This window comes from Arvicola amphibius, chromosome 4, assembly GCF_903992535.2.
Source record: "Arvicola amphibius chromosome 4, mArvAmp1.2, whole genome shotgun sequence".
In the NCBI taxonomy this organism is placed as follows: Eukaryota; Metazoa; Chordata; class Mammalia; order Rodentia; family Cricetidae; genus Arvicola; species Arvicola amphibius.
Window position 1 is genome coordinate 40,636,067 of NC_052050.1, and position 22,166 is coordinate 40,658,232.

Sequence of the window (22,166 nt, forward strand, 5' to 3'; positions counted from 1 at the left end):
ACAGAACTGTCAGCACTAGAAAGTTATAGAGACATCAAAACAGAAAAGGAAATCCATGCAAGAGCTGGGGCATGGGAGAAAGTGGCTTTCAGAAAAGATTCAGTGTTCAGTTTATCGGATAATACATACCCATTTTAAGAACAATTGGCAGAGTCTAACATTTTCACTCTTTGTAAAAATGTTAAACGGGAAAAAGTAACCACATTTGACCAGTGGTGATGTCACAGTGTGTTGTCAAACTTGTGCCCCAAAATGAACACAATGTAGTATTTGTTACCTTTGTGCATTTATCATGGCCCAGAGAATCAGTTGACGGAGCACTACCTCTCAGAAGTAGACTAATGTAGGCTAGGAGCATGGGACCAGGTAGAAATGGAGTTAAGACATAGAGTGCACTACTTGCATTGGTATGACAGGCTGTTTTCTCTATTGGAAAAGCCTGCTTTAGAAGGCAAAAAGCAGCGGAAACTTGCTTACTAATTGACAATGAAAAATATTACCCATAGAAGCCAGTGCCCTTGGTGCTTGGTAAGCGCAGTGCTAGAACAAAGGAATTTAGATAAAACTAACAGTTAATGGTACTGGGCTGGGGCAAGGTGAATCCATTTTATCATTTCCAAAGCAGTAGAAAGATTAAATGTCTGCTCACTATTGCTTATTCTCATATCTTTGTAATGGGAAAGACCTTCCAGAGAGATGGCATTTAGGCGAGATACCTTAACTAATGAACACTTTTTGATGTTTCTGTGGCTGACCATCCTCCCAAAGCCTAAATGCCTCCTTTCTTTGTATAGGTTAATGTGACTCTTGACGTCTAGTTCTTTAGAGCATGCACACAGTAGTAATGTGTATGTTCACTTACTGCAGACTATCTGTAAATGGAAGAATGGGGCAGGTGGGTGGCCTGCCAAGTGTGTGAACTTTTATTCATTCTCTTGTTGCTCAGCCAAGGTCTGCCTTACCTTTTATAGATGCTGGGCCTCTGGTTTTGTTTCTCTTTTAAAGAAAAATTAGATTCTAGGGGCTGGAGAGCTGGCTGCTCTTCCAGAGGACTCAAGTTCAGTTCCCAGCAGCCATATCAGGTAGCACATAGCTGCCTGTAACTCCAGTCCCAGAGGATCTCACACCCTCTACTGACATACGTCTGCACACATGTTCTCACACAGACACATGCATAGTCACATGAATAAAAGCAAATCTAAAAGAGAAATGAAGACTATCCAGGTGTTTAAGATCTCTAAAAAGAGGTTTTGATATTGTATTATGACTTTCTGGCCTGAAAATTCTCTCTTAAAATGACTCTGGATTCTTTTAATATCAATTCTAATGTGATATATAATCATATTTTTAGTCTCCCTCCTTCCCTCCACTTACAACATGAGAGTAGTTTCCAGTTACTGTCATCAGTAAACAGGATAGAGGAAGTCAATTTGGGTTAGGAACTGCACAGATACAAGCGACAGTGATCCTCATCCTTCTGGCACACGTAAGAGTTCTCAGAGTGCACACAGCACAGCTTCTACCTCTGGAAATTCTGTTCAGTAGATGTTTGAAAGGCATTGTAGGAACCCTGTGCACCAGAAGTGAAGGACCATCACTTGAATTACTTCTTTGCTGAAAGAAAGGAGAAACAGTGTGCTTTTATGTGGTCATTTTTATAAGTGTGTGACTGGAAATGATGGAATATAATTGTACAGTGGCCAAACTGTCCATGAGCTAAAGAGCCTCATTTTTTTTGGGTCTTTTGATGGTGGTCAGTACTGCACTGTGGTGATGATTAGAAGTGTTGCCCTGGCGCCGGGCGGTGGTGGCGCACGCCTTTAATCCCAGCACTCGGGAGGCAGAGGCAGGCGGATCTCTGTGAGTTCGAGACCAGCCTGGTCTACAAGAGCTAGTTCCAGGACAGGCTCTAAAGCTGCAGAGAAACCCTGTCTCGAAAAAACCAAACAAAAAAAAAAAAAAAAAGTGTTGCCCTGTCTGGGTTCAAAGACCCATCTCGCCACCCCACACCCTCTGGCAGCATCCCTTCCTCCACTTCACAGTGGTTGTGTTGAGCAAATGTGAAACAGAAAGTCACTGCATGCTTCAGGGAACCAGCTCAGTTATCCACAAGGGAAAGGAAGGTGGGCATAGTAATGGTGGAGGGATAAGCACAGTTAGCAATGAATTCCTGTGTTGGTTATTGTCATTTTCTAACCCCAAATTTGTAAGAGAAAATTCTGACAAGAGAAAAGTTCCGCCAATGAAGCAGCATGTCCAGTCCCAGCTACGCTAAAGTGCAGAGCACCCAAATGGAACAGGAAGAAAATCACAGCCAAGGCACTACACACTTCTTTATGAGAAAAGAATCTCTGCAGAGGCAAATAACAAATCTACAGTTTGAACATGGAATTGGCCTGAAGTGCATTTTTGGAATTGGATCATGGGCCCTAGTGTGATGTCAGTATAGTGCTGGAACCACTAGCACTACCTGCGAATGTGTTCATAAATCCAGCTCTAGGAGACAGCTCCGCTAGGGGACTAACAGAACAGTTACGTTTATGTCCCTAGCTGTGTATTTCCCACCTATTAGAAGATGTTTTCACTTTCCTGTTATGTGCCATGACACCAAGAACTGTTTTCCTGATAGTGATTTGTCTTCACATTTTAGCCATATAAAATCTGCATTTTACAGACTTATATGTATGTATTTATATAAAATAATATATATGTGCGTGTGTGTATATTGTAAGAGCCACATTAACTATGCAAGAGATCTACATGGATGTCACTTTAAAGAAGTCCTTTTTTTTTTGATTTTCAAGACAGTTTCTCTGTATAGTTCCAGCTGTCCTGGAACTCTCTCTGTAGACCAGGCTGGCCTCAAACTCACAGAGATCCACCTGCCTCTGCCCCCCTGAGTGCTGGGATTGAAGGCATGCTCCACCCCCATCTGGTTTAAACAAATTTTTAAAGTGCTACAGTTTGGAAGTGTTCTGTGGTGCACTATTGGTCATTATATAATCATAGTTTCTGGATGAAACGATTTTTTCCAGTTAGGCTTCATGAATTCCATCTGCAGTGCAGCGATTCCCAGGACATAGCTTGGCAGGACTAATTGGCCCTTTTCTTTCCACCTTAATTTAATGCAAGCTTTGAATTATTCTTTCTGTGTTTCTCAGTTCAAATCCTGTGCTGAAGAATATGTGGCCCGAAGGCAAGCTGAGCATTACAGAGGTGACCAAGCGACCTCTGACCGCTGCTACCTTGTTTAAGAATTCTATGATTGCTTTAGTAGACAACCTTGCTTCGAAGGTAATTATTTCATTTTCTAAATGTCCTTTATAATTCATAGATTCTCTCTTGACATACATTGTGGAGAACGCATCTGTGACTTACTTTTTAGGTAATTATTCTTAATTAAGTTGAACAGTATATATTCAAATTGAACAATAGAATTTTTGTTCCTGCTTTGAAAAAAAAGAGTAAAATAATTATTTGTATCCCAGATGAGTTCCTTTCTTAAATTTGAACTTTTTATTCTACCGTTAAGGTCAAAGGGGAGACTGCCAAGGGTTTCAACTGTATGTGTGGTATATCGTGCTTAGAAAATAAACTGAATCCTGTGCCAGAAGGCAGGGCATGGCCAGAGCGGGGAGGGAATGGAGTCAGAAACAGCTGAATGGAGCTATAGTCATACACCATCCGTCCATGTGTTATGTTCGAATAGCAAATGGCCAGAAGGAGTCTAAACAAGAGTTTAGCTTAAATTTTATCTTTACGTTGCTTTAAATGGTTGGACTACACAAATAACGACAGTTGATTCCGAACTTTTGCTGTTGCTTTGATTCTAATGTTGTCTGATAACTTGAATCTGGCTATTTTTCCATTTTATTTTTAAGTATGGGTTTTGTTTTCCTCCCCTTAAAGAACAGATTTCTGCTCCTAACTGCTCTGTTGACAGGTTTGATAAATGAGCAGCATTCTGGGGCTGGCTTGTTATTTTTAGCTCTTTTCTTTATATCTTCCTCTTCTGGTAATTTTATTGTATGTTTTCTTCTCTGTTATTAGCTTTTTAAAAAAATCTATTTTCCTTCTAAAAGAATTAATTTGCATCTGTACTTCACCATGGTTACAGTAGGCTGCAAGCACACGTCTATTCAATAGCTTTCTGTCTCATCCCGTCATCGTTCCTTAGCCTCAGCTGGCAGCATGTAAGCATGGTCCATCCTCTTGCATAATTGCGTTTCCAGAAACATGAACTAGCAGCTAGGATACCGTTAGCAGCCCTGGCTCTCTCATCTCTGCTTCTTTCCTTATGTCATCCCTGATCCAGTAGAAAGAGAGTGAACCTAGGAGGAAGGCATGTGACACAGGAAAGAGCTGACTGACGGTGGAGGCTCTTTCTTCAGTTAACTAGTGAAAGAATCGTTGTTTTCAAAAACTGATAACTATATATCTGTAGTCTCAGGGGGACTGCTACTGTGAGGTGAGGCCTGCTGAGAATCCACAGCTGGTTCCAGGTCAGACTTGACTACAGAGAGAAACCATGCCTCAAAACCAGGAACTGTGAAAACCAAATCCCAACCTTTTCTAATACATCAAAACAATTCTGTACCCAAGGAACAGGAAATATCTAATCCTTTCAAGTGTAAGGACTGACCACATGCTAGGTCATAATGATGTGACTACAGACACATCCCCCATCCTCAAAGCAAGTCATTTTAATATGCTTGGAAACCCTAAAACTAAAATGCTCTCCTAAATAAGTCACCGATTTAAGAGGATATCACAGTGAAAATTATAAAATATCTGGGACTGCTTGACAAAGAATTTGTCAACAATAGGATGCTATTTGTTACACCTTTATAAAACAACAAAGTTGACTAAAAGTCGGTAAGTTCAACTCAAAGAGCCCAGAAGAGAAACTCAAAAAACCTAAAGAGAGAAGAAAATAATATAATAGCAGAAATTAACCATAAGAGAGAAACAAAAAAAAACCTAGTAAATAGACAAAGCTTCTAATAAAACTGATTTTAAAAAAAAAAACAGAATGATGAATGAAAGGTCATTATATATGACCTCTACTTCTAGAGGTCAGTGTGCTATAAATAACTGGCTGCTAGCACATTTTAAAATTTAGTTTGCTAGGAACACATTAAAATTGATTCAAGGTGAAATAGAAAGTAATTTTTTAGTTTTTTTAAATCAGTTCTCTGAATGCAAGAGAAACTAGTGACATTTAGAAATGTCTAAGCCAGAGACTGTGTAAATCAACTGAGTGGAAGCGCAGCCTTAAAACTAATTTTTCAACTGGTAAGTTTGTTGAAATATCTGGTTAGTGGGCTTTCTTGTCTGAGTCCTTGAACTGAAATCTTTGGCTTACCCAAAGTAGAGTAATAATCTATAACACACACACACACACACACACACACACACACACACGCTCCCCTTACATCCCCAAAAGACCAGATCTAGATCTAGAATGAACCCTCTATTGTCTGTTAGGAAACTTTAACACTTAGCCAAAGGATATCAAGTATCGGAAGGCAGTGAATCTTTCTTGAGAATATGTAATTATAAGCTTTGATGAGGTTTGCAGCCCACATTCATACTGCCTAAGTGGACTGAAAAAGCTTCAATCCAGCAGTTAAGGTAGTCCAGGTCTTGTGTTGCCCCAAACTTCTGAAAGAAGCAAATACAATTCTTTCCTTGAGGATATCACATTGATATCAGACCTTAAAGACTTTCCATTAAAAATATTTTTTCAATGAAAATAGGAGCTGCAGGGGCAGGGGAGTCATCTGGAAAGATGGTCCAATGATTTAGAGCATTTGTTGCTCTTCTAAAGGACCCGGGTTCAATTCTCAGCATCCACATGGTGACTTATAACCATGGGTAATTCCAGTTTCAGAGAATCTGACTCTCTTTTCTGACCCCTGTGAACAGCAGGCACACATGTACACATACATACATTCAGGCAAAACACTCATATTACATAAAATAAAATAATCTTTTAAAAAATAAAAAATAATGAAGTTTTTTTAGGTGACTTCAAGATGTCATATGCTAGAGTGAGTTTAAACAACAGGTTCAGATGAAATTTTCTGATACTAGAACAATCACAAATAGAACCCGCAGCCTGGGAGATGGCTCACTAGAGTCAAGCATGAGGATCTGAGTTCAGAACCCAACACCCACATAAAAGCTGAGTATGGTGGAGCATCTTTGTATCCCAGTGATGGAGGGCAGAGACAGACAGGTCCCAGGGGCTCATTGGCCAACCATTCTTACTGAAACAATAAAATCCAAGCTCAGTGAAAGATGCTCTCACAAAAGAGCATGGAGAAGTTAATGAGGAAGATACCCTATGGCAATCTTTACATGCCTATTTGCATGTGTGTGTGCATGCATGCACATGGGCACACATGCACACATATACAAAATACAAAATGTTTAACATACCTCGTGAAGGGTCTTGAAATATTAGAAAGAACAAGTAACTAGACAAGCTACAGAAATAAAGCTGAACAAAAAATAGTAATGAAAATAATTTTTTTAAATATCTAGAATTACACTTAGAGCTACAAAAGATTAAGGTAAATAGAGATAATGAAAACACCTAGCATGCATGTACTCAGGTGTCCTGGAGAGGACTACCAGAGCAACACTGGAAGAAATTTGCCCAAGATTCTAAGACTGTTGTAAGACACTACAGGCCAGGCAATCCGGAAGCCGAGCAGACCCCAAGCTGGGAAAATGAAAGGACATCTGATGTGACACCCAGTGACAGAACGTCAAAGAGAAAGCATCTTTGTGCTTGGTTTTGTTGGTTGGATGACAGGATCTTACTATGCAGCCTGGGCTGTCCTGGCGCTCTTGACAGCTGAGAATAATGTGGGACCCCAGGTTTTCCTGTCACCAGCTCCCAAGTGCAGGGATTACATATGAGGACCACCATACCTGGTTCAAGACAAGTCCCTAAAAAAGCAGCCAGAGAAAAGATAGATTAGCTTCCAAGAGTGAAAATGACACAACCAAAATTCAGTAGCCAGAGAATGTCTCTTCTGAGAACGTAGGCATGTTAAAGACTTTCTAAAAAAGAGAAGCTGGGCGTTTATGGCCTTTCAGAGCTCACTAACAGCAACTGAAGGTCTGCACCAGGATCCAGAAGCAGGCCTGCAGCTGCACTCACTTAGGCTGATGTCTTCTGATCTTGGCCACCAGAGGTCTTTCCCCGTATTTTCTCTAGCATCGTCTTGCAGATCTCATCAAGGAGGCTAGGCTGATGAGTACTACCTAGGCATTTCCCAGAAGTGGAACTCCATGGGACATGACTCCACAGTGTTTCAGGTGTGCTATCTTCTCTCTTCACCTGGTGTTTCTTTGAAATACAGAGTCTAGGTCCTACTTTCTGTACTTCTTGATAGCTCTGTAAAGTGCTACTAGATAATGGTCAGTAAGTTATTAAATGAATTTGAATATGCCTTGACTGTTAGTGTGCAAAACAGATCAAATAGATGTATACTTAAATGCATTACCTTCTGGCTAATGTGTGCACCATTTGGCATACTTCTACAATTTTTTTTTCATAAAACCTAAGGAAACAGGTTAAGAGAATGAGATCACTATGAACTCTGGCAGTTTAGCCTTTATACAACACCGAATTTGTCAAATTTAGGATTGCTTAGGCTGAGTCAGTCTCGGTATTTATAAGCGAGAGAGGAGGTGGCATTTATAAACTGAGACAGAACGCTGATTAAATATAGAGAAAGTATTTCCACTAGATTCCTTATTCAATGACTTACATCACCAAGCGTGCTGAAAGGGCTTTCCCACTTGCTGCTTGGTAGTTAGTGTCTCATGGTGTTTCTGCTTCCTGCGTGCAGTTGCTCAGTGCTGGTGGAATTCCACTTAAGTGTGCAGTACCGGCTCAGGCGCTGCCTCAGGCATTGCCTTGCACGGACTGCTGTGTCATGTCACTGCAGGGGTATGCACTTCAAAGTACTTCCTAATTCACCGCGTAACTCTGACCTCTGAGTCACCCTGAAGTATGTTTCTCAATTTTCAATCATGAAGGTTTCCTAGTTGCTCTTGATGTATAACTTCAGCATTTCACCGGAGAACATCCTCAGTGTGATGCTGATTCTTAGAAATTTGTTAAATTTACCTCACATGTATGTTTTGCTTGTATTAAAGACAGTTCATATTCAGTATTCTGTGCAAGATCAAGTTTGACCTCCATATTGTCCATCTTTACAGCATCCTTACTAATAATTTCTTTGTTGGTTGAAAGGTGAATTCGAAACCATCTTGACTCTAACCTTATCTACCTCTCCTCATGTACCTCATGCACTTTTAGTCTTTGCTTTAAATGTTTTGGGAATTTATTCATTCATGTTAGAACTATCACATCTTTCTCTTATTTTTGAAACACCCCTTTCTTTCCTCATTGTTTTTATCTTTAAGTCAGCTTTGCATGATAATACAACTTTGCAGACTTCTCCTTTAACTAACGTTTGTATGGTTTCTTTTTAGTTCTTGAATATTTATTTTTTTATTTCATTGTCTGTATGTACCTGAACATATATGTGTGTGAATATATATACATACTTGTATGGATATATAACGTGTGTGTATATGTGTGTGTGTGTGTGTGTGTGTGTGTGTGAACTATTTATTATGCAGTACCAAGCCTTCCCCACCAAGATGGACTAAATCTTCAAAATCAATGAGCCCAAATAAATCTTGTTTGGACAATATGGAAGCCAAACTTGACTTGCTTGACTTGCCTTCTTAGTGCTGGGATTAAAGTTATGTGCCACCATGCCTGTCATAGTTCTCTCTCTTTTTTTTTTTCATTTTTGGTTTTCCAAGACAGGGTTTCTTTGTGTAGCCTTGGCTGTCCTAGAACCTGCTCTGTAGACCTTGTTGGCCTCAAACTCACAAAGATCCACCTGCCTCTGCCTCCCAAGTGCTGGGATTAAAGGTGTGCACCACCACCTCCTGGTCATCGGTTATCTCTTGATACATAACAAATTACTCTGAAATATAGTGCTGAAAAAAACCACAGCTTATTATTCCTCATGATTCAGTGAGTTGGCTGGACAATTCTCCTGGGCCCAACAAGCAGAGATCAGTAAGCCAGGGCTAGGCAGTCTGAGATGATCTCACTTAAATGACATAGCTAGATGGTTGGATATCTCTACTCATTGTAGTGTTTGGCTTGTTTTCATGCTAAAGAGGCAATGTGTCTCATGGATACTTCTCCAGATGTCACTTAGTGTTATTTCTGCGGTCTTGTATTGCTAAAGCAAGTCAGCCCTGATTCAGACACTCCTACCTCTTAGTGGCATTTGCTACAAATATCATGATCATGTGTTTTTTTTACTCTCCCATAGATAGCAAGATTAAAATAAAGACAGGCATGCTAGACAGAATAATGGCCCTACCTGGTAGCACCAACCCCGATACCTACTAGGCCTCTTGTAATTAAATTCCCTTCTGACACTACTAGCCAAAGTGGTAATCATGAAGTTAAAAGGCAAAGTTGCTAGTAAGACTGATTTTTATTTCAAATGCCATCTTTAAGTGAAGTCTCTGGGACACATTTCTATATGACATGAATACAGTTTTTGGAGTTCCCTTAGCCCTTATTTACATTTAATAATTTGTTAGAATGAGTCACTGAACTTAGAAACGCTATCCTATGGTAAAAGTTTTATTATGAAGGATACAAGCAGCCAGATGAAAAGATAAATAGGCTGGCAAAGGCTGGAAGTAAGGTCCAAGCACAGTGGCTTTCTGTCCTCAAGGGGAAGGCTGTACCATTCACCCAATACATCAATACATCCTCCAAGCCCAACTGTTGTGAGTTTTTAATTAGGATTTCACTGATTTAATCATTGGCTGCATAATTTACTCCCCATGCATTTTATTATGTGATATTTGCCTTATTTTTGTTATTCCATGGATTTCCCCCGCAGGGTGTCCATGGCCTAACATAGGAACCCATGTGACTGTGTTACACAGAAAAGGTGAAATTAAGGTCTTATTAGCAGTCCTTAAAGTTAAGGATTATCCAAGAACATCCAAGTGGGCTCAGTATATAACCACTGAGCCCTCTGGTAGGGAAAAGGGAGGCAAAAGAGTGAGAAGCAGAGAGCTGACATAAGAAGATTCAGCGACCCATTGCTGTCCCGGAGAAGGAGGGGAGGCCCGGCAGGTGGGCCTCTAAGAGCTGGATGTGTTAGTCAGCTCTCGTTGTGACAGGGTAACCCACTAAACAACATGAAAAGAGGCAAGCTTTGTTTTGGCTCTTGGTTTTCAGTCCATTATGATCAGAAGGGCATGGTAGACAGAGCAGCTCACGTCACAGCAGCCGGGAAGTAGAGTGCTGTAGGTGGTCAGCTTTCCCTTGATTCTAGTCAAGCCCCCTCTGAACACCGCACAGACAGTGAAGAAACGAGCTCTATAGTCTCCTACATCTCAGTCAAATCAAGTTAACAGTCAAGATTTACCATCACACCAGAAAAGATGAGCAAGCTATCTCCAAGGTCTCTGAAACTAGTAACTCCATAATACCCTCATGTTAGCCCATTGAAACCCATTTTAGACTTCTGACCTCCACAGCTGTGAGGTGATAAAATTATATTATTTAAACCACTAAATTTGACATAATCTGCTATAACAATAGGAAGCAAATACAGCAGAATTTGTAAAAAGAAAGAAAACTACTTTATTTTTGAGGTATAGAAAACATGATAAACATATAATTATAGCTTTCTATTGAAAACTTATTTAAGTCCGAATCAATTCACATCAAACTTTCCTACGTCTTAAACCATTTGCTACCCTTTGCCATCTCAAGCCCTCCCACAGTGCTCAAAACTTCCTGATGTAGCTATGTAGAACTCCCTTAATTAAGGTGCATCTGTGTGTCTGATGGATCGTGGATTCAGAGAAGAGAAAGACACTTGCTATTCTTACAGGTGGGATATATTTGACCTCTTCGATTCATCCAGTGATAATTTATTCATTATCCTCGGTGTACCAGGATCTGTGCCAAGCATGGCTTTATATTTAACAGGAGTTGTAATCTAACGCCTAGTATAAAATGTAATTGGCATCGAAGGGAGAATTTCTAGTGGGGCTCTTTCATAGATTCACTGATAACCTATAGATGGTTTTATAAAATTTCTATACCCATGAAGTTTAATCTCTTTCAGAGGCACAAATAATGCAATAGCAGCAATGATAATAATGATATAAGGGTAATGACTGACACTTAGGGTGCATTTGCACACTCAGATCCCGACCTTAATTCACCGGGTTCTCTGTCACAGCTGATCTCCACCACAGCTACTGCTTTTTTCTTTTGAGTTATTCCTTCAGTTATTTGTAAATACACAAAACTCAGAGTTTATACATCTTAATAATTTACTCCTTAGTTTAACCCCTTTCTGCTATTTCTGATGAGTCTTAAACAGTAAAATAGGGACTGGTGATTACATGAGAACTACTTTGAGTTGGGGCAGAATGGAAGACTGCTTCATTCACAGGTATACCCAGGTGATCCAAGGCACTGATCTTAATTTGATACAGTGGACGCTGATGACGTGCTAGCATCCCTTGCCTAGGTCTACAGTGAATTCTGCCATTGCGTATTTATTCCTTTAGGAGCCATACTATGTGCGTTGCATCAAACCCAATGACAAGAAGTCCCCACAGATATTTGATGATGAGCGCTGCCGTCATCAGGTGGAATACCTTGGATTGCTGGAGAACGTGAGAGTGCGCCGGGCAGGCTTTGCCTTCCGCCAGGCCTATGAGAAGTTTCTTCACAGGTAAGGATAGAGCGCCCTCAGAATTATGATGATGCAGCAGCCATGTTAGGAGGAAGTGTGTCACTAGGGCTGGTCTTTGAGGTTTCAGAAGCTTGTGCCAGGCCCCGTGTCATTCTCTCTTTGTGGAGTCCTTGGATCTAGTTGTAGAAGTCTCAGTTACTCCTTCAGCACCATGTTCACCTGTGTGCAAGCCCCAACTAAATGATCTTTTTTATTTCTAAGAGTTGCTGTGGTCATCATGTCTCTTTTCTACAATAGAGTACCGACTAAGACAGTGGGATAGCACCCAACCTCCTGTAACTCCAGCTCCAGGGGACCCGACAGCTTCACACAGACATGAGTACAGACAAAACACCGATGCACATAAAATAAAAATAAATTATTAAGAAAAGAAAAGAAGGGCTGGAGAGAAGGCTCAGTGGTTAAGAACACTGACTGGTCTTCCAGAGGTCATGAATTCAATTCCCAGAAACCACATGGTGGCTCACAACCATCTGTAATAAGATCTGGTGCCCTCTTCTGGCATTCAGACATAGATGCATGCAGAACACTGTATGCATAATAAATAAATAAATCTTAATAAAAAAAAGAAAGAACAGAAAAGAAAAACACGAGGTGGAGAGAGATTGAAGAAGACACTTGATGACCAGTTCCCACACATACCTGCTCACCACGTACGTGTACATCTGCACACAACACACATACACACTTACATATGAATATGTATCACATGTAACCACAGGGAAACAAGTTTTAAGACTAAAGCACAGAACAAGGCAACAAAAGAAATCAAGTTTATTTGCTTGGGCTGGGTGAAAAGTTGGTAAAGTGCTTGCAAGGAGGGCCTGAGTTTGATCTCCAGAAGCACATCAAAAAGCCATGCGTGGTGGAGCATGCTTGTAATCCCAGTGCTAGAAAGGCACACGCAGGCAGATTTTTGAGCTCATTGGCCTGCCAGGCTAGCCTATGTGGCAAGTGCCAAGCAAGAAAGAGACCTGTGTCAGAATAAAGTAGACAACATTGCTGACGAATGATACCCAAGATTATCCTCTAGCCTCTACACGTACACACATATGTAACCTCACACCTCCATATACATGCATCAGCATACGTAAACATACAGAGAGATTATTTTCTTGCTATATTAACTTTGAAATGTCTTCTAAACACATAAGTGGAAACATTAAGTTCTTGGGTATGCATATCTGGAGCTCTGGAAGGAAGCTAGACTGCAGATAAGAGAGATTGGAGTCTTTGGGATGCAGATAACATAAAGCCCCAGGACTGGGGAGAGGAGAGAGGGAGGTCTGTAGTAGTACTTCAACTTGTGGTCTAGCAGGAAGGAACCAACAAAGAGAAGAAAAGGAGCAACTCCTGAGGCAGAAGGAAAACTAGAAAGTGGTTGTGTTACAGAGGCCCACCTACCAGCATATAAAATGCTGTTATGCAACAACTAAAAAAAAACAGAAGTGGGGCTGGAGAGATGGCCTAGCGGTTAAGAGCACTGGCTGTTCTTCCAGAGGACCTGGGTTCGATTCTCAGCACCCATATGGCAGCTCACAACTGTCTGTAACTCCAGTTCCATATACCCTCATACAGACATATATGCAGGCAAAAAAACAATGCAAATTAAATAAAGATAAATAAGTATTTTTTAAAAAAACAGCTTAGCAATAAGATTTACCAACACAAAAGTCAAAGAAGCAAGTGGTCATAGCCTGATTTGAACAGGATAGAAAAGGAAGTTGAGTCAGGCGTGTTCCTCTAACAGTTCAGGAGTGTTTGCTGTACATAGAGACAGAGGAAAATGGACAACAGCAGCTGCAAAAGGATATGTGGTCTCCTGAGACAGGATAAAGTGCACGGGTAGGGGTAACTAAGAACAGGGGAAATCCCATGGCACATGAGAGAGCGATATAAAAGTAGCAAAAGCATCCTTGAAGTGGCAAGGCAGGATAGAATCCCAAACTCAAGTGGAAGGTCTGTCAGCTCAAGATGGGAGCAGAAGCATTTTGCCTGTCACAATGGGACACAGTCAGAAGATAATGGAATATCAGGTTCAGGAAGGCTTGACGCTTCACTGGTAGCAAAATGCAGTTGTTCCTGTCTACTTCTGTGAGGCACAATCTTGAGTAAGAAAAAGTGATAGAGGAGGGTAGAGGGGAAGTTTTTAGATCAGTGGGGTCTCAACCTTCCTAATGCTACAACCCATTAATGCAGTTCCTCATATTGTGGTGACCCCAACCATAACATTATTTAATTGCCCCTTCATAACTGTAATTTTGCTACTGTTATGAACCATAATGTAAATACCTGATATGCAGAAGATCTGAGGTGGGGACTCTAGGGGGCTCAACCCAGAGGTTGAGAACCACTGTTTTAGATGGTGAAAACAAGTGGGTTTGTTCCATAGATTTGTCATTAGAAAGGAAAGAGGGCCTGTTGGAGATATGAGATTATAAACAGAAGAAACCTAGTGTTGATGAGTTTTCTCCACGGCACTAGTATTCAGCCATGTGTGTGCAAGGGAGATCACACTGAAGAGATGTTTTTTTTTTTTTTTTTTTTTTTTTTTGGCTGGAATGATTAAATCTTTATAGAATAATAGCCTGGAAAACTGGATTCAATTTTATAGTAATCAGAAAGTTATGCTTAAAACTGATCCACTGTTCCTGTTGAAATCACACCAATCTATAGGCTGCATGGCAGAAGTATTTTCAAGAGTGGACGTGTGTTCATTCTGAGTCTTGATTTCAGTGTCTAGTTCTTTCATTAGATAGTTATAATCCTTCTTCATTACACAGAAAATTTTAACAATTTATCAGTTCCTGTGTTGTCATGTGCAGAAAGTCAGCAGAAGTTAAGTATCAGAGTGAGCATCTTGAGAACAGTAGCTGTCAAAGGGTCCTGTGCTCGGAGTGTGCTCTCTTGAGATACAGTGGAAGCCATGAGAGTGCTTGGAGTAACCAAGCAGTAAGCAAGCTTGCTAAGGGGAAAAGGCATACTGTGAGCTGGGACCTTTACCTACCCTTTGTCTCCTTTTGGACTTTTTACCTTTCAGCTCAGAAGATGTTTATGTGTTCATTTGAGGCATAGAAAAAAATGCCAAGCATTAGAATACAATTTCTAATACTCATATAAAAACAGAAAAATTAAAAAGATTAAAAGGGGCTGAGGAGGTAGATGAGGCATAAAGTGTTTGCCATGCAAATGTGAGGCCCTGAGTTCAGATCCCTTGCACCTGTGCAAAAGTGGGTACAGTGCATACATCTTTATCCCCAGTACTGAGTAAAGGGTCAAAGGTAGATCCCAGGGGCTCAATGGCCAGACAGTTTAGATAATCTAGATTGTCTAGGCAAGCCCCAGATTCAATAAAAGAGATCCTGTCTCATAAAATTAGCGAGGGATAAAGGATGACATTCAGTCACCCCTTGACCTACATGCACATACACACTTGCATATGCATACACACTACTACTCCACCCCTCATAAAAGTATAAATTTCCATTACAATAATCTCAGTGGCTCAAGATTAAACACCACATTCTTACCCCAAACATCCTTAAATAGTGCAAAAACATATATATGTATGTGCTGGTTGATTTTCATGTCAACTTGCTACAACCTAGAGTTACCTGGCAAGAAGGACCTTCGGTTAAGGAATTGTCAGATCAGATTGGCCAGTTGCCACATCTATGGGAGATGATTCCTTCATAGCTCTTCTTTCCAGGTTCCTGCCTTGAGTCCTTGCCTGGGAGAATAAACAGAAATAAATCTTTTTCTATGCTAAATTGCTTTCATCCACAATCTTTATCACAGCAATAGAAAGCAAACTAAACAATTTTAAAATAGCAAATGCACAGCCAAGATAGAGAATCAAAAAGAAAAAGAAAGCTACTCAGTGAACCTTGACGATGTGTCTTACACATAATCATGATATGAAGATGCAGAGGCAATCTAGTGAGGCTTGAGCTGCCTTTTAAGAAGCCATCCCAGGCTAGATGTGGAGATACATATATTTGCTATCCCAGCATTGGGAGGCTGAGGCATCAGGAATGTCTATGCCTAGCCTATATAGTGAGTTAGAGACCACTCTGAGCTACATAGGAGGCCTAGAGTGAATGAGAAGAATGAATTCCAACTGGGTAGGCGTAGCTTCACGGTTAGGAGATTGGCATAATGACCAATACAAGGAGCCACATCTCCAGCTGCTGTGAGGAAAACAAGGCCCATCTAAGGTCAGTCCAAGAAGAAAAGACAGAATAGAGAAGCATTGTTCAAACAAACTGAAGAAATGGCCAAATGTCGAGGAGATTTTAGGGTATTTAAACTTTTCAAAAGAACTATAACAATGGTTAATGGCTTTTTAAAATGCTTATTCTGTATATCAGGTCCATTTTTTAATCATTTTTTATGTTTGTTTTAAGTTACTGAAACTGGCAGCCGCAGAAAACAGTGTCTTACCTCATTGTGTGCAGCTGAGGAGACAAAGGGGCCGCAAACATTGTCTTAATTAACAAATGGTGCTGGGGAAACTGGATATCCACTTGTAGGAGACTGCCTCCATCCTATACAAATCAATTCAAAGTGGATCAAAGACCTTCAAATAAGAGCCAAATCTTTGAAATTAGGCAACATCTACAAGGTCTGAGGCTAAGGAGATAGTTCACTGGCAACGCAAAGACAGAGCACCAACGTAAGGCTGATTGTGGCTGCGCTCATCTGTAATCCCAATGCTTCCAGTCCAAGGATCCTGGGAGTTGGCTGGAGAGCCATTCTGGATAGAATAGCAAACTCCAGTTTTATAAACTTCATTTTATTATCTTATAAAAATTTAGATTTATTTTTATTATTCTTAATTGTGTATGTATGTTTCTGTATATGAATCTGTGTGCCTAAATGCAGGTGCTTGAGGAGGCTCGAGGCATCAGATCCCCTAGAACTGGAGTTACAGATAGTTGTGAGCAACAATATGGGTGCTAGGTATTGAGCTCTGGTTCTCTGGAAGAATAGTGCATACTTTTAACTACTGGTCCATCTCTCCAACCCTTGATAATGTTTTACTGTATATATGCGGATGTTTTGTCCACTGGTATATCTGTGCGTCACTTGCATACCTGCTCCCCATGATGAGCAGGTGAGGGCATTGAATTGCCTAAAACTGAAGTTGCAAATGGTCGTGAGCTTCCGTGTGGGGACTGGAAATTGACTCTGGACCCTCTAGAAGAGGAGCGTGTGCTCTTACCCACTAAGCCATCTCTCTAGTCCCCAAGATACCTTAATTTTAAAAATAAAAATATCATAGAAAGCAATAAAAGAAGATACCCAACTTCAACCCCTGACGTCCACATAAACACACACTGGCGTGTGCACACACCTCAGAAAAGGAAAACACTTACGACATAGTCACAGGCAATGATGTTCTAAGCATGAATCTAATAGTAGCCTTAGGAAAAATTGACAAAGAATAAGACATAAAACTAAAAAGATTATATGAAGCAAAAGAAGCAGCAGAGAAGAGATAGCCTATAGAATGAAAGAAAATATTTGCTAACTATTCATCAGACAGATCAATATACAAAAACCAAACCATCTAAACAATACAGAAATCACTCCATCCCACCCCAGTCTGATAGCTATCCTCAAGAAAAGAAATGACGAATAGTGAGGTTGTGGAAGAGGGGGAGAACCCAGACATTGTGGCGGGAGTATAAATTAGTACCAATGCTAGGGGATCGGAAAGGACTTTTCTCAAGAAACAAAATACGTATGATTCAACTACATAGTTGGGCCATGTAGCAGCAATATTCACAGAGAAAAGGGCTAGAGAATCAGCCTAGGTGCCCATCAGCAGGTGAACACATACAGATCTGGGTTAGTATTCACCAGCAAAGAAGAGCCACGCCTTGTCGTTTTGGGGAAATTGGATGGAACTGTAGATAATGCTGTTGAGTAAAATAACCCAGACTCATAAAGAGAAGTGTTTCCTGTCTCACTCCTCTGTGGAGTCTTAGGATGAGGAAAGCAAAGGGAAAACTAGAAGGAGATGAGGAAGGGGCTTAAGGAAAGCAATGGTTGGGTGAACCGAGCAAAGTATGCTGTATGCAATATGAAAGCTTCTCAGTGAACCCTTTCTTTTATACTACTAATATATATTAATTTAAATGTTTGAAAATAAGAAAATGTGATTGCTAAAGGGAGCATCAGTCAATAACTCTGTAACCTGAATGAGAAGAAAATCTCAAATTACTATAAAATTCAGGTTCAGTATCAGAGGAAAAAATCAATTAATTTAGCTCCATGTTAGTGCTGCCTAGGATATGGGGGGAATCCCTGTGGTGAACAGGATTTTTAGATGCTCTACTTCCTGCCTCTTGGTATTCATGCCCTGTGTGGTCCCTTAAATGTCTGCTGAAGCTCTTACTGCTTCCAACAAAGCAGACTGTGGTAGAAGTGGTGGAATGTCACTTTGAGGTTGTGACATGAGACTTTTGTCTTATACTTGCGTAAGGAGTTGCTCCGTGACAGACTCAAATGGCAAGGAGCTGTTTAGACGTAGAAATGCAAAGTCATTCTCGTGTGTTGACCTAACACTGCTTAATTTTCTCCTAGTTTTAAGGGTTCGTCCACAGATCCATTTGACTTCCTTTGAAGATAGTCATATTATTCATAAGCATTGTCAGTTTTGTTCTTCCTCACTGTGCTAATTGGACCCCCAGAGCAGTGTGCTGAGAACCCGTGCTGGAAGCATCCTCGTGCATGTAAAGAGGATGCTTCCAGGGTCACCTGCTTGCAGATGATAATTACCATTAAATTTTTGGTGAGTAGCTTTCCAAAGATGAAGGCAGTCCCTTTTATTCCCAGTTTAGCAAAAATTATTATCATGAAGGAATGTTTTAGTAAAGAGATTCTCTTCTCATCTCATCAGGCTAAAGAAATTTGCTTCTCTTAACAGTTAGCTAAGGTTTCAGTGAGAAGTTTTCTGTTAAGATGACCGTACAGTTTTTCCCTCCTTTGATTTTTACCCTGTTCTTCCTTCATCTAGGTACAAAATGATTTCTGAATTCACCTGGCCTAGCCATGACCTTCCTTCAGACAAAGAGGCCGTCAAGAAGCTCATAGAACAATGTGGCTTTCAGGATGATGTAGCTTATGGGAAGACCAAAATTTTCATTCGAACACCCCGTACATTGTTTACCTTGGAAGAACTCCGTGCCAAGATGCTTGTGAGGATTGTCCTCTTTCTACAAAAGGTAGCTTCGTGTTTTATGTGCAAGAGGCCTTCGCTAAATGTTTTTCTTAATTCAAGAAATGTATGGAGATGGTCTAGTTTGTGGATCTCCACACACCTCACATTGCTCCTTCCACACATGCAGAACGTATTCGGCCATGCAACTTCAGAACTCAAAAAACATGTTGTCTTCTGGTGTTTAAAGTGAGGCCTCTAATCGGTCCACTTTTGTAATTAAACATTTTTTTTCTCTCAGCCTAAATGCTTAAAGGACCTTTCAAAAATCTGGATTTTACCCCTTTGGCAGAGACCTTGGTGGTGGTGGTGGTGGTAGTGGTGGTGGTGGTGTTCTTAGTCGGGCAGAGCAGATGGCAGTCCTTTGTTCATCCTAGCTTGATGCCTGGCTTGGTGGCCAAAGCTGTTTCATGCCTAGGGCACATGAAAAATCCTACATTTCAAAATTGTGCCAATATGTTTGTGGCCATGCCATAAGCAATCCTTACACTACACTACCTCAGATGTGGATTCCTACTCCCTCCTCATTGACTGTAGCTCCCATCATTGATCTGCTCAGGGCGACCTTCTCATTGCCTGCATGTGTTCAGTCTTCTACTCCAGCCTTTTCATCGTGGCCTCCACTTAAAAAAAAGTTATATGTGTGAGCAACGTGTAATGACTCACACTTGTAATCTTAGCACTCAGGAAACTGAGGCAAGAGGATCACAAGTTTGAAACGAGCCTAGACTACTTAGACTACATGGTGAGTTCTAGGTCAGCCTGAGCCGCAAAAAAAGTCCTTGTCTCAAAAATAAAAAATAATAAAGTGTATGTGTATATATATATGTATATATACATATGTATATAATGTGTATATGTTTTTTAATCACATTCTTCTAGAAGAATCGGGGCCATAGCATATCTCTCTATGTAATTAATATAAGTACTGTCGGGTTCCTATTCAGAGCAGCTACCAATTTGTACAACCACTACCAGTTGGTTATCTCTGTGAGGGTGACCATGTGCCTATACAAGTATTATATTGCTCCCTACGTTTTATCAGACTACTGTTGAACTTGAGCATTTCAGTAATTGGTTAATTGATTGGGGTCCTGTAAATTGCCTATTTATATCTTTTGTAATATTTTTATTCTTTGAGAATTTCATACAATGCATTTTCAATAAGTACATTCTTCTCCTCCTCCTCCTCCTCCTCCTCATTCTCCTCCATCCTTCTTGTTTTTTCCTTCCTTATTCCTTCTTCCTTCTTCTTCACCACCTTTTCTACCCCCCTTTCCTTTGACCTTCCCCTATTGAGTTCAGTTTGTGTTGCCTAGGGAGTCTTAGCCTACACTGGTGTGTGGTCAGTCTGCTAGGTCACATCATTGAAGGAAACTGACTCTCCTTTTTCTGCTAGCTACCAAATGCAATAGCTCTTCAGCTAGTGGTAAGACTGTATCTCCCTTCCTTCCTTGGTGCTAAAATTTTGTTTGCATGGAGCTTGCAGAGGTCTTCTGCATGCTGTCACATCTTCTAAGTTCGTATGTACATCTACCCTGTTTGATCTAGAAAACACTATTTCCTTGATATTATCAACAACTTTTGGCTCTCACAGTCTTTCGGTCACTTCTTTCTACAAAGATCCTGAGCTTTGGTGGGAGTGGTCTGATTTAGAGTTAAGTACTCCACAGTCTTTTGGTTTTTGTATGTTAACCAGTTAAGAGACATCTACTGCAAGGAGCTTTTCTGATGAGGGTTGAGAGATACTCTGTGTATGCGTATAACAATAAGTCATGTTAGGGATCAATTTAATACTGTATCTGTTTAGCAGAATAATAGTATGGGGTTTTCACCTAAGGCCTGTGATATGATCTATCCACAGGTTCTTGGTCCCTTAATAGAGCCAAATACAAGTTCCATCTCATAGAAGAAGGCCTTTGATCCAATCAGAAAGTTGTTGATTACCTCCATAACATTCATAACTATTGCACCAGTGGGCCTATACTGACAGGCCAGGAATTATTATGACTTGCAGGGTTCACACCTTGGTGAGATTGATGCTTACTCTTCTCTGGCATCGTGCAAGCACCTTACAGCACTGTGAACACTAACCTGCAAAGATGAAGCTTCTAAGTTAGTACCAGCGTGATGTCTCCTTGTTCTGTGACTCAGTATGTAGTGTGTTCCGCAATCGGGTCTTCCAGGTCAGTTCTGGCGGATAACTAGGAGTACTGGCAATAGGGTCTTACAGTTCAGTTCTGGCGGATAACTAGGAGTACTGGCAATAGCTTGTAATGCTTGGGGAGTTTTTGTGACCCCAATGGCAAACTCAAAAAGAGTTAGCTTGTTCCTGGTACTGAGATTTTTATTTGCTAGCATAAGATGTCTGTTTGGAGCGTTATCCCCCTATTGTGGGGTAATTCCAATAAACCTCTTTATATATGTATAAGTATACATCTTATAAAGTGTCTATTGTAGGTCTTTTGTTCATTTTCTCCAAGTTGGTGTCTTCTTGATAATAAGAATTCCTTGAATATTCATATTACCTTATCATTATAAATATATCCTCCTACTTTATAGACACTCAAATAAAATGTATCCATAATGTGCTTTGCTGAACAAAATCAACTTGACACAATCAGATTCTTCAGTTTTGCTTTATACTGTGGGCTTTTAAATTTCATTTGACAAGAATTCCTTTGTTTCTAGGTCACGAAAATATTATATTTTCTCTCAAGAATTAGATGGATTTTTTTCTTACATTTAGGTCTTTATTCCTTTTGGAATCTATCTAGAAAGTGGTTTCATATAGGAATCAGTTTGGTTTTCTTTCATATGACTAGCCAGTCTTCTTGTTGTGAGGTCAGCCCACCAGAGACCACCGCACAGACACTCTAGTCTTTGTTGCTGGCTGGTGGCTATCTGGACACCTTGCCCACATCATAATGAATCCGAGGTGTTCGAGGCAGGGCTCACCCATGTTACATTGTGCACTTTACTGCAGCCTTGATTCTGACACATGACACATCCACCTTGTACTGTACAAGCCATCACAGCACCAACCAATGCTGCCTGAAACACCTTTGATTTGAGTCACTGTATGCTATAAATTG

General features: G+C 40.4%; 1 protein-coding gene across 1 annotated transcript in view; it reads left to right on the forward strand.

Moving 5' to 3' along the window:
* The window catches only part of Myo1d (myosin ID), a 301,212-nt gene that overhangs the window by 122,098 nt on the left and 156,948 nt on the right, over positions 1-22,166 (forward strand). Inside the window, exons 14-16 of the mRNA XM_038326939.2 lie at positions 3,162-3,294; positions 11,659-11,825; positions 18,871-19,078. Of these exons, the coding sequence (XP_038182867.1) occupies positions 3,162-3,294; positions 11,659-11,825; positions 18,871-19,078 (508 nt within the window). The remainder of the gene's footprint in view (positions 1-3,161; positions 3,295-11,658; positions 11,826-18,870; positions 19,079-22,166) is intronic.